This window comes from Pteronotus mesoamericanus, unplaced genomic scaffold (assembly GCF_021234165.1).
Source record: "Pteronotus mesoamericanus isolate MK-2021 breed Mesoamerican mustached bat unplaced genomic scaffold, CSHL_Meso_final contig_1242, whole genome shotgun sequence".
NCBI lineage: Eukaryota > Metazoa > Chordata > Mammalia > Chiroptera > Mormoopidae > Pteronotus > Pteronotus mesoamericanus.
The window spans coordinates 812,469-824,877 of NW_026555053.1; the positions used below are offsets into that span (position 1 = coordinate 812,469).

At 62.4% G+C, this 12,409-nt stretch overlaps 1 protein-coding gene across 1 annotated transcript in view; it reads right to left on the reverse strand.

The window, feature by feature from the left end:
- The window catches only part of RASGRF1 (Ras protein specific guanine nucleotide releasing factor 1), a 46,195-nt gene extending 36,343 nt beyond the window's left edge, over window positions 1–9,852 (reverse strand). The window contains exon 1 of the mRNA XM_054588356.1: window positions 9,236–9,852. Within this exon, the coding sequence (XP_054444331.1) occupies window positions 9,236–9,511 (276 nt within the window). The 5' untranslated portion in view covers window positions 9,512–9,852. The remainder of the gene's footprint in view (window positions 1–9,235) is intronic.
- Window positions 9,853–12,409: the final 2,557 nt, after the last annotated feature.

Consider the following 12,409-nt stretch of genomic DNA (forward strand, 5'->3'; position numbering starts at 1 on the left):
CGGGGACCTGCGGCCCTGCCTGTCCCGGCTGCAGCGTGGGGCGGGGGGGCCAGCCTCGGCCCCAGGGGAGCTGGCGAGGCGGCAGCGAGGCAGGGGGTGCTGGGCACTGTGCGGGGCTGGGGCGGCCTGTGGAGGCCCCCGAGTCTGGTCTTCGAGAAACAAGAGGTGACCTGCCGGCGGCCTGGGCCGGGCCGTGACCCTCGGGCCTGCCCTTCCCGAGGAGGTCCCGGTGGGGCCCCCGGTCCCTCTGTCCCCGGGCGTCGGGGCGGCAGGGAGCAGCCGTACAAGGTGGGGTGCGTAAGCTATTTTTAGCTCCTGCTGACATTTACTGTATTTCTGTTAATTGTCAGTCTGGGTGGCAGCCAGGGTGCGTGTGTGTGTGCGTGTGTGTGGGTTGTTGCAGTCAATGTCTCTCACTTGTTTCCTAGGAAACAGGTAACCGGGGCTGTGGAACGAAATGTCAGCCGCAGCCTCAAAGAACTGAGTTCAGGCGGCTCCGGTGGGCGCCCCTCCCCGCCAGGCGGAAGCAGGCGGAACCGGAGCCACAGGTGGGTCCCTGGTGCTTCCCCCGTCTCAGGAGAGGACGGACACACGCCTGTGCGTCTCCCCGGACCTGTGTATGCCCACATCCCCCGGCGGGAACAGGTGTTAAGACCTGTTTTGCAGCGGATGAACCTGAGGCTCAGAGAAGGCGCGCCATTTGCTTCAGGCCACACAGCTGGAAGGCGGAGGAGCCAGATAACAAAGCTTCGCTGAGCACTGCCTGCGGGGGGGGGCAGTGCGGGGGGGGGGAATGAAGAAACCTGTGGGCAGATGGGACTCGGGGGCCTAACGCAGGTGCTGGGCAGGGCTCCCAGGCCTGGGTGACAGGACAGCTCCAGTCCCCGCGTGGGAGCCTCAGGTGCACGCGTTCTCCTTGGGCTCCACTGACAACCACCCCCGGTTCCGACGGGGCCCCCCCTCACGTACGCTGCTCTGAACGGGCTCCTGTCCTTCAAGTAAGCGACTCCCCACCAGGGGACACCGTGAGCCTGGCTCTGAGCCCTTGGCCTGGGCACGAGAAGCCTTCATTGGCTGACCAGGTGACGGGAGGCATTTGTCACCAGGACGCAGGAGCTGGGCTTATGAATTGATTAACAGCAAAGGCCCCGAGCAGGGGATGCTGAGCCGGCCTCTCAGGGCAAAGGTGGTGACTGGGGCCGCAGAGGCGGGGCGCTGGCTCGTCAGGAACCACGTCTATGACTCCTCAGGGAGAACGGTGGGGGGGCCCACCACCCTGTAAAGGCACTGAGCAGTCTGCGGGGAAGGTCCCTTTTCCCAGCTGGGTTCCCCACGGAACCCTTTGGCGTTCACTTCTTGGAAGACCTAGCAACATTCCATCAAACCGGTGGGCCGGGGAGCCCCCTGTGCCACTTGGGTTTAAATATATTATTTACGATTCAGACTTGGGGCCTCCGCCCCGTCTCTTCCCTCCTGTATTTCCTTTCCCACAAAGCGGGGAGGATATCGCCCCCCTCACAGGGGCGTGTGGTAACCGAGAGTGTTGTGGAAGCTCCTGGGTCACCAGGTGCTCGGCGACGGTCTGTGAACCAGCGGAATCATCCGCAGGGGCCCCGCGACGGGTTCGCTCAGCCTGTCCCCGGACGCGCGCCGCCGTGTGCATTCGCTCCCACGCCTGAACACACAGAGCCCCTGAGGTCCGCATCTGCCTGGGACCTGTGAGTATTTGAAAATCGGGTCCTGGCGGATGAAATCAAGTCAAGAGGAGGTCACGCTGGGAGATCTGGACGCGTCGGCGGGGAGGCAGACACGGGGGAGAGGCGTCTGCGGCCACGGAACACCCAGGGGCGCCCGCCACCCTCGGGCGCAGCAACGAGCAGGAAAAACTCTCCTCCGGAGCCGTCAGGGATCCAGAACTGGGAGTCAATTTCTGTTGTTTTAAATTAAAAAATCAAAACCTCTACCATATGTGCAGCTGCATACACACAGGACGCAGCTCCTGCTGTGAGGGTGAGGCCCGGGAGAGGCTTGCGAACTGGCAGCTGTGCCCCGATCAAAGGGTTCTTACCAATCAGCGGTTTCTGGCTTCTTTACATCCCCCTCGGCTCTGGGCGCCTTCTCATCCCTGATGTCAGCTGGCCACCGAGTTCTGTGCTGTTTAAGACCTCAGCTCTGCGCCCCGCCCCCCGGCTGCGCTGCCACTGCCTGCCTCAGAGCTTCCGCGTCTCCCACCTGGACTGCGGAACTGCCCCCTCTGGCCTCCCCAGCCCTGGTGTCGTCCCGCCGATTCATCCCGCTTGGCTAGAACCAGACCCACTGGGCCTCTGCTCGCCGCGCCCTCCGAAGGCGGGGGTTGGGTGCCGACACTCGTGGTCAGCCTCGCCCCTCCCTCGCCCTGCTCTGCTGCCCTGGCCAGCCAGGGCCAGCTTCTCCCTGCTGGGTCCTGCCTCCTCCCCGGCTGCCTTCCTTGGCCAGCCCCCTCTTCCTCACGGCAGTGCACAGGGGCCGCGCTAGAAAGAACCAGATGGGGGCGCCAGCGTGTGCGTCTCTGCGTCTGGGCGTCTGTGCGTCTGTGCGTCCCAGCGCCTGCCCTGGCCTGGAGTCCAGCTCTCCCCTCTGCTCCCCAATAAGGGCCACTCCTCACGTCGTCCTGGACACCCCGCCTCTCACCCTTAGGATCCCAGGGAAGGCGCTCTGTTCTCCAGCCCTTGAGGGGAGAGGTCCCACCCTGTCCCAGGCCAGGTGACCTCTGGTGTGTCTCCCAGCCTCTGTCACCACTTCTACAGCACAGTGTGTTCTCAGCTGTAGGCTCCTCTGGCCTGGCTGCGCCGCCCTCGTGCCTGGCACACAGTGGGGCCGCACGGGGTGCAGTATCTCCCAAACGGGCCTGCTTGGTGGACGTGGTTGCCTCTGCCGGCCCCATGGGTGTTCCTGACCAATCCAGGGAGGCCTGACCTGCCTGCACCCCCACAACTCCCCTCACCCGGTGGGGCTACACAGCCGGGCTGGACCCCACTTCATGACCCTCTCCCCGCCGGGACGAGCAGCCGCATTCCACCCACCCCGCGCCTCTGAGTTCTCAAGTCTGAGACTTCCCAGGCCTCCACCCGAAAGCTGAGCGCCTGCCTCAGGCCCTGTCCAGCTCCCAGGCGCCGCCACCAGCCCAGGGCGGAGTCCGGCTGCTGGGCCGACCCGCCGCTCAGCTTACACTCACTCACGCGGCCGAGGGAGGTGAGAGGAGCGACTGTAAGGCCCGAAGTTAAAGCCCGGTGATTGTCCTCAGGGTCCGCCTTGCCCGAGGCGCGGCCCGCTGCCTGGGGGCCTGGGTCAGGCTTTCACGGGTCCTCCTCCAGACCACGGAAGTCACACGTGGCTGGCCCTGCACGCACATCGCTCTGTCTGTCACAGCTCACAAGCCTGCTCCGTCGCCTTCCCACCCACCGGTGTTTGCTGAATGAACTCGTCTGGAGATGGGCGCCCTTCAGCTTCTCTTTGTAAAAACAAAAGATATCATTTTATTCGCTCTTCTACAATTAATTGTCAAAGGCTTTTACTTTAAGGTCCGCGTTGGATTTTCCAATCTGAAAACCATAAGAACTCAACTGGGGAGTATCTTTTTGAAAACAATTATCTCGTTTTTCAGGGGAAACAGGTTGCGTGAGCTTTGCTGACTTAGTAAGATCTCGTCTTTAACATATTAACTTTCTGAATGTAACCATCGGCCCGGACGTCCACTCCCCAGAACTGGGAGGCCTGGTTCAAGTTCCGGCCCTGACGTTTACTAGCCGTCAGAACGCAGAGCCTGGGAGAAACAGACACCGAGCTATCGGTGGAGAGACGAGCTCCGTCTCCCTGAGCGTCACGCACCAGATGAGGGGCCTGCCTCCTTGTGTCCCACAGCGGCTGCAGGGTCCCTCCGGTTCTGCCAGGACATGCCTGGTGTGGAAAGTGCTCTGCAGGCTGCAGGCTGAGAAGGTGCTCATGGCTGGGTGGAGGGGGGGGGGCTGGATAGGCAGGTGCAGACACAGCACTTGGAGCTTTCACAGGATGAGAACTGGGTGCTCCCCGCCACTGCCCGCCAAGCTCAGGGTGCGGCTTGGTTGTCAATGCAGCATAACGCAGCCCATTCTGACTAGTACGCCAGTTAGGAAGCCAGCGCCCAAGTCTGGATGAGAGACAACAGCAGCCTGGACCCTAGCGGTGGAGGGCGATAGGGACAAACGTGGGGGGTCTGACAGAGGCTTAGGAGGCCAGACTAACAGGGCTGGTGATGGTGTGGCCACCAGGGCAGAAGTGGGCTCCCATAGGAACCCTATTTCCTCTTGTAGGGGCTCCCTGCTCAGACGTTTTCAGGAGCGTATGGGTTGTCTATGGAAAGAGGCACCATCCTATCTGTATGTCCAGGGTCAGGGCCTGGTGTTGACTTGCGTGACCCTGGCAGAGGCCCGGGTGACCCGCTGCTTCCCTGAGGAAGACCTGGTCATAGAGCTGAAAACTGATTCCGTGACAGCCACAGTGTATCGGTAAGACCTACTGCGTTTTGCTAGGATGTTACAGACACCACCTAGTTTGCTAGGATGTTACAGACACGCACTCAGGGCAGGGCGGCCAGGCCAGCTCTACTACATACGGGGAAACTGAGGCTCAGAGAGCTTGCAGACCTCTCTAAGCTAGGAGGTGGCACAACCACTGGCCCAAGATAGCCTGCGTGGCTGGACACCTGTAGCTTTTCCCTAACACGGCCTGGTTGTCAGAGGCAGGGGAAGAACCTGCTCAGTGAATGAGCTGGGAGTACAGGCTGCACACTTGGGGGCTGCGCGGCCCTCCCTGAGTGGGGGACCAGCAGTGGGGGTGCCCAAGGCTCCCAGCTGCTCCCTGCACGACAGTCGTCCTTGCAGAGGCGTCTGGGCGTTGGCAGTGTCCTGGGGCCCTGCCAAGTCCACGCGTCACCGGCGCTCCTGCACAAACATCGGGGGCAGAGCCTGTTCTTGGCTGCTTGCGCACGAGCAACCCGCTCCCGGCTCCCACGGAGCCTGGGGAACGCGACGGTGGGGCGTGGATGCTTGCCTCGGTGAGCTGTCCCCAACGCTCATGGGACGCAAGCACAAACAAAAGCCACTTCACAAGTCACAGGACCGACGTTGACAGATTCTCACTGCTGTTAAATGGGTTTTATGTTTTTTCTCCATTTAGTTTGGCGGAGGACAGGAAGCTCCAACCGCGCGCCCCCATCCCGGCCTGGCCCACCTCTTTCCGCGCCCGGCGGATAAAAAGCGCAGGTTCTGGAGCCAGGCGGACCTGGCTTACGTGCAGGCCCCTCTCTGTGACCCCCAAACAAGTGACTTCGCATCTCTAAGCCTCAGTTTTGTCATCTCAAAAACGGGTCAACAGTGGCCACCTCTCAGGGCTGGATTACAGAGGTGCCGTACGAAGAACGCGCCCTCCGGTGCCGGGCACACAGCAGGTGCTCAGTAAATCGCGTTCACTGTGACCCGGTATTTTTGTCTGGTTTTCAAACCGCTCCGCTAGAAGACGCATGTGGGAACCCGCATTCCTGCCCCGTCGCGGCCGGAGCGGCTGCGGCAGTGAGTTCGCGCGGAGGTCATCATTTTTGCACCGCTAATAAAGGCGACATTCTATTTGGACTCCCATCTGCTCCGGAGTAAAAAGCGGGTCTGCCGGGTGACGGGGGCGTGGCCCTCAACACACGCCCTGCGCGCGTCTGTGGAGCGCTCACGTGACCCGGGATAGCCGCCGAGGCGCCAGCGTCCCTGGCCGCGGGCCAACTCAATTCTCGCGAGAGCCCGCGCTGGGCCTCGTGCTGGCGACAGCCCGCGCTCGGTTACGTTCCGCGTGCCTCTCCGCTGAGGGAATTGCTCACACCTGTGACCACGGCCCGCGCGCACCCTGTCGCGGCGCGTCCTGCCGGCCTTCCGCCCGAGGGGCTGCTCAGCGTCCCCTCAGGCTCGGTCCCGCACGGACCCTGCATTGACTCTGCCAGGCCCCGCGTGCTGCCTGTTCCCCCGGCGCTGGGCTCGCCGCGCGCGCGCGCGGACCACCCGCATCTGCCTGAGGCGCCCAGACTGGTGAGCGAGCGCGGGAAGAGGCCCTGAGGCGAAGGCCCGCGCAGAGGGGACCGGGCGGGACAGGGGCCGGCCCCGGCCTGTGGGCACTCGTTGCCGCGCGGCCGCTCGGAGCGCTCGGAACACGAGGCTCCCGGCTTCCTTTCCGGGGCGCCCGGAACCGCGCGCGGGGGAGGCCTGGGCGCCGGGGCGGGCGTCCGGCATGTCCTGGGCCCGGCGAGCGCGGACAGCCGCGCTGTGCCGCCTGGTCTCAGTTCTAGAAACGTCTGAAGGTGCGGCGGCGGAGCCGGGCGCCCCGCGCGGTTGGTGAGCCCGGGCCGTGCCGGGGGCCACGCCGCCGGCCGGGTCGCGGGCGTCGCGTGGGTGCGTGCGTTCGGGGTCGCCTCCATCCCACCGGCCGGAGGCCGAGGCGCTGAGCCGCCCGGAGGGCGGGCCGGTGGGGCAGGAAGGTGGGGTTGCAGCGTCGAAGGCCGCGGAACCGCGTGTCGCTCCGGACGCGGCCGAGGCGCTTGGCGTGTCCCCTGGGCCCCCCGTGAGCACGGCCGCCGTGGGTTTGGGCGGGCGCCCCGCCGGAAGCGGTTCGCGGGGGGCAGCAAGGGTCGCCCTCGAGGAGGCCCAGCCCGGACTCTGAGTTCAGGGGCCGGAGCCCCGCCTCGGGGGGGGGCCGTTGGGCGCCCCGGTCAAGGAGACATAGGGTCCCCCATTGTCCTCAGAGGCTTAGGAGGGAGCAAATGATACAGTTTTGCAGACACACAGGGGAAAGGAGGCTCTGTTTTCCACGCGTGGCGAACGCTCGCTCGGGAGCCAAGCGGCACATCTGTACGGGTGCCGGGAACAGGGCGTCCTGAACGGGAGCCCGCGCCCGGGCCGGGCCGGGCCGGCAGCCGCCGCTCTCCGCCCTGTGCTGTTCCCTGGCGACGAGAGGGCCCCGCCGAGGACACCGAGGACGCGTCGCGCCGCCCTGGCGGGCGCTGTTCTGGGCAAAGGGCTCTGAACCCGCGCGCGCGCCCTCGGCTGGTGCGGCGCTGCTGTGCCTCCCGGGACCCACTGCCAGCGCGACGTCGCGCCTGGGCCGCCCGCGGGAAGGCTGGGAACGAACGCGGCGCCGCGCGCTCACGAGTGCTTAGCCCGCGGGCGGCTCCGAGGCCGGATCCTGCCGCAGACGGACTCTGTGAGGTTGGGGAACCGCCTTCCCCTCGCTTGGTCTTCAGTCCTCCTCTCTGTGAAAGAGGAAGGCGGGACTGTGCCGTCTCTTTGAGGTTCCTTTTATTTTTAACATTTTGTGTTAGGAGGGTGTTCCCTGCCCAGGTGGGTATAATTCCGAGTCAACTGAGATTTATTTAGGTCCAACTAAGACGTGTGGCGAGGGTATGTTCATAGACAGTATTTTAATTGTATTCACCAAATCCCAGAACGGTTGGGGTTCTGATCACCATTTTGCAGATTACAAACAAAGGCTCGGCAAAGTTGTGCTAGCAGAGGTCCCACAGGCAGGAAGTTGCAGAGGGAGAGGCTGCCTCAGGCCTGCTTCTGGCTTCCAGGGGGCTGAGTGAGCCAGCGTCCCCCACCCCCCCTCCCCGCCTGCCCAGGAACTCTGCTCGGGGCGCTGGTGTAGGGGCTGGGGGCCGGGGGCTGCAGGCTGCTGCTTGAACATGCAGGTGGACTTCGGCGGGCAAGGCGGGGCAGGTCCTCAAACGCTGAGAGCAGCGTCCCTGGCCTGGCCTGGGTCTGGCTCGCCCACATGGGTCCTCTAGACCTCACGTGTGCTTTCTCAGGGTAAGGAGCTGCCTGCTCTTTGCTCCGCTTTGCCATCTGGGAGCCCCTACCTGCCACGTGGCTTGTCATCCCCGGAAACCCACCTTCAAATATTCCTGTCCACATGCCCCAGCACCGCCCCCCGCCCAGGCTGCAGAGACGGAGCTCAGAGCTGCCTTGACAATTCGGGGGCAACTTCAGGCAATGCTTTTATTTCAGCCAGTTCAGCCCCCATCCCCCACCCCTGGTCTACATGTAGCAGTGGCTCCTGAGATCACAGTTGCTTCTCAGAACCCTGAGGTGGCCTCGACTCCTGACGTGGCACCGGACACATCATGCCCTCTCCCTGGGCCTTAGTGTCCTCACCTAGGTAATAATCACCTGGTTGGGCCCCCAGGGAACTCTCGGGGCTCTTCTGGCATTGACACTTCAGGACCCACTGGCTTTCACTTTACCTCCCCAGAGGCAGGGGTCGGACCAGATGCCTTGGGTCAGGGCATCGAGCTTAAAAACTGCCCCCCCCCCATCTCCTCCTCCTCACTCGGCGCCTTGCAGGTGCCTTTCCCTCCCTCCACGCTGAGGGCGCACCCCACTGGGCCGGAGCCTGTCACATCCAGGCCCGGCCCGGCCCTGTCCCTGGCAGCTCAAGAAACGCGAGTGCAGCAGCGCTGTAGCTGGGACTGCGGTGGTGGAGGCGCAGGGGGCGGGGGAGGAGAGAGGCGCCCCTTGTCCCGCCCGCAGCCTCCGCAGCACCCTGGCCCGGCATGTCAGTGGGGTGCTGGGAACCCCTTGGTTTGTTGCTGGGGCCTGGGGCCGGTTAGGAGACCATCACTGGTCAATGGCACCCAGCCGACCCCTGCGAACCGCAACCCCCGAACTCGGCAGCGCCAGCGAAGGCTCCTCTTTTTTGCTCCCGGCTGCAGTGAGGCGGGAGCTGGGGCAGCGGCGCTGGGATGCCTCCATCTCACCCTTCCCCTGCTTCATCACTGGGAATTACACTTCCCAGCTCCGGGCAAACAGTAGGGGATCCCTGGGGCTGAGGGGTGGGAGTGGAGACGGGGAGCACCATTTGGGGCTGGACGTGGGTTCACATCCATCATCTCCATCTGCCCCCCCCCCCCCGCCCCATCTCCCTTCACATCTCCGCCTCCCGCCTCCCGGCCGCTCTGGCCCTGCTCCCGCGAAGCTTGCCGGTGAAGGGCAGTCGCAACCCGCACCTACTCCCTGCCCGCAGTCCCTGCACTCTCCACCCACCGCGGGGTCACCCACCCGCTCGGGTCAACCCTCTTCTGAGCCAAGAGTGCTGAGAGTGCAGGAACCAAAGTTTGGGTCCTACCGGCCGGCTGAAGGCCCTGAGCCCTGGGGTGCTGAGAGGTCAGGTGCGGCGCTGGCCTCACCTGTTTCTCCAGCGGCTCCTTGGCTGAGAGTGCAGGTTTGGGGGAGGGCGCGCGGTCGCAGACGCAGCCCTCCAGCAGGTAGAGCCCTGAGGGCCGCGAGCTGGAGTCGCTTTCGAAGTAGAAGAGCAGGTTCTGCAGCAGCGCAAACCACTTGGTTTGCCATTTTGTATTGTCCGAACTCCGCTTGCTCAGGTAGCCTTTGCGTGTGCCGTCCTTGCGCGCCAGCAGCCCCAGGGATGCGACATGGCCATCGTTCAGCCGGATCCCCTTCTGCATGGTGCTCCGAGGCCAGCTAGACCCCACTCGCTTACATCTTCTCTGCGCGCCCCGGCAGCCCCCAGTCAGTGCGCTGCGTGCTGCCTCTCTCTGGCACTGGCTCGCTCCTTCTCGCTCTCCCCTCCCCCCGCAAATGTCTACACTCCGGGATCTGGCGCCTAGCCACGGCTCTTGCGATCCAGATGTACCATTCCCTGCCGAGACCTCTCCTCTGCTCCGCAGAGCCCTGGGACCCCGGAGATGCCCCGAGACCCTGCCCCTCCGCACCTGCGAAAATGAGGGAGTGGGGAGCTGCCTCGCTGGCGAGGGGCAGGCGGAGTCATGTGACGCCGATCCCTCGAAGAGCCCGTTTCAGCAGCGCGGACAGGGACACACACGCAGCCTGCCAGGCGCAGAGCCACGCAGGCTGTACCTTGGTGCCTCCTCCCTCTCCCGGACACACACACAAAAACACAATCCTTGTCTGCCCGCCCCTGGTCCCTCCTCTCCTCTTCGGGTGTTAAAAAGCAAATCAGATCAATTTCTGTTAACCCTGTGGAATCCTGGAGGCTCGCCATCCCCGAGTTTGCATCTTTCATCTCTTTGCGGGATGCAGGAGACCTGGGGTAAATTTTCAGTTGTCATTTTCTCCAAAGGCCCCCTCCTGGTATTTTATTTTTCTAATCCAAGTTGGACGGAGGAAGGTGGATGTAAAGTGGATCTAAAAGAGCCTTTAATCCTAATCTTTGTGCAATCGGCCAGGTCACATTCATTTCCGCATCCAGCCCCACTCCTGGTGGCTTCCCCAGCAACAGAAGGGCAATCCAGGGGGTGAGGTGGGGAGGGAGAGGTGAGCATTGCTTTATTTTCAGTGTTGCCATAATTACTGGGCGCCACCCAAGCGCCCTGAGGTCTGGCAAGCTAGCCGATGCTGGGAGTTTTCTGCAAATACCCCCCAAAGCCTGAGGGCGGGCTTCAAATGCAGGCGCTGGGGACTATGGGAGCCTTCAAATAGCTGCGCTGGCGCAATGATACCTTAATGATAGATTTTCCGTTCTTATTTTTAGCTTTCATTCGCCTACACAGTTACAGGGCATTTATCTGAGAACGTCACAGCGCCCGCATGCTGCTGCACCGGGAGGGTGCGGGCCGCTGGCTCGCAGGCGCTGGAGCGGGGAGCGCGCGCCATCTGCGGCAGAGGCAGCAGCCGTGCTCGGGCAGGAGGGCGCCTGGCCCACCGGCCTGTCTGCAGCAGGGACGGCTGTGCACAGCCGGCTGGAGGGAGGGAGGAGGGAGGGAGGGAGGAAGGAGGGAGGGAGACCATTTTTCAGCGCCAGGGGGACACCGAGAGACCCCGCTATGGACGACTTTTGGCTGCCCAGTCCTGGCACAATGGCGCAGGCCAGCGTTCCTGGGAGCGGGGGCGGGGCATCGGGGAGAGCTGCTGACCATGTGAACCTCAGCCTTCCCTCTGGGTGCTGGGGGACTCTAAGGACCTGGTGAGGCAGATCTTTCTTCGTGAATAATGAAAACAGAGGGCAGATGGCTAAGCCTCTTCATTTAGTCTTGATTTTCCCAGGAGGGACCCTACACTTGGAGCACTTTCTTTCTCTTTTGCCTTCTTTATGGAAGCAGGAGCGAGGTTCTTAATCCAGGCTCTTCTAGGTGCTTTGGATCCTACTCATGCTGTGGAGTAGGTTCTCTGGCCCCGACAGCCCCTCATTAGCTCCGTTGTGCAGAGGGGAGGGAAAACAGGTACGGAGGGGCGGAGTGGCTGACTGAGAGTCACTCAGGAAGTGACAGGGATGGGATTTGAACTGGGTCTGTCCCTAGTGTCCATATAGACCTGAGCAGGTGGTCCCAGGGTTGCAGAGTGGTTGGCTTGTGTCCTGAATGGGGGCAGGATCTCTCAGATGGGCCAGACCCTAGGGAGGGCCCGCATGGAGAGCACTGTTGCAGACCCGTGGTTCATGAGTTCTGACCCTGGGCTGCAAGGAGTCACCTGCGACATTTCATGAGTACCTACCAAAGGTGATGGCAGGTTACACTTTCATGGGTGATTTTAATGTGCTGCAAAGTTGAAGACCTACTAATATGATGTGAACCACCTGGGGTCTTGTTAAAATGCATGCTGTCATTCTGGGGCAGGGTCTGCGGGTGCATTTCTAGCAAGTGCCTGGTGATGGGACACTGCTGGTCTGCAGCCCACACCCGGGAGGATTTAAAGCTCGAGGGAGGGAGGGAGGGAGGGAGGGCTCCAGACTCTTTCCTTCCCTCCCTCCCCATACCCCTCATGCCACCCCTTTTCACAGAGTCCCTCATCTGTGCCAGGCCTTGGGCTGGGCTGTTACGGACACAGTGACAAAACACAGTCCCTGGCTCGTGGAGTTTCGGCCAGCCCAGGCTCCTTCTCTGTGGGGCCCTAGGTATGGCAGTGTAGCAGGAGCAAAACCGTCCTCCCTGGGCCTAGGGAGAGGTTCTGAAGGAGACGTAAGTCAGGAAAATAACCAGATCGCCCCAGGGGGCCTCAATCCTGGGGTACTTTAGGACCACTTGGAAAGATTTTTAAAATCTGTGTGCCCAGACTCACACAGCCCTGTTAACTCAGAACCTCTGAGCGTGGGACCTGGACCTCAGTCCTTTAGGAAGCTTTCCCAGGTGATTCCAGAGCAGAGCCGGGGCTGAGAACCACCAACCTAAAGCTTGGACCAAGAAAATCCCTTCTCCACATCCCCCACGTCCCCCACTACTGGCACTAGGAGGCTGACCGGCCCCCTCATGCAGGTCTTGGAGTTCCTGGTGGGGACTCTGGAATCATTCTGTATGATTTTAAGAGTAATGCAGGTTCTTTGTAAAAAATTAAAGCAATATGTAAAATAGATAACAACTCATATTTTTGCTTTCTGATTTTGGCTTTTT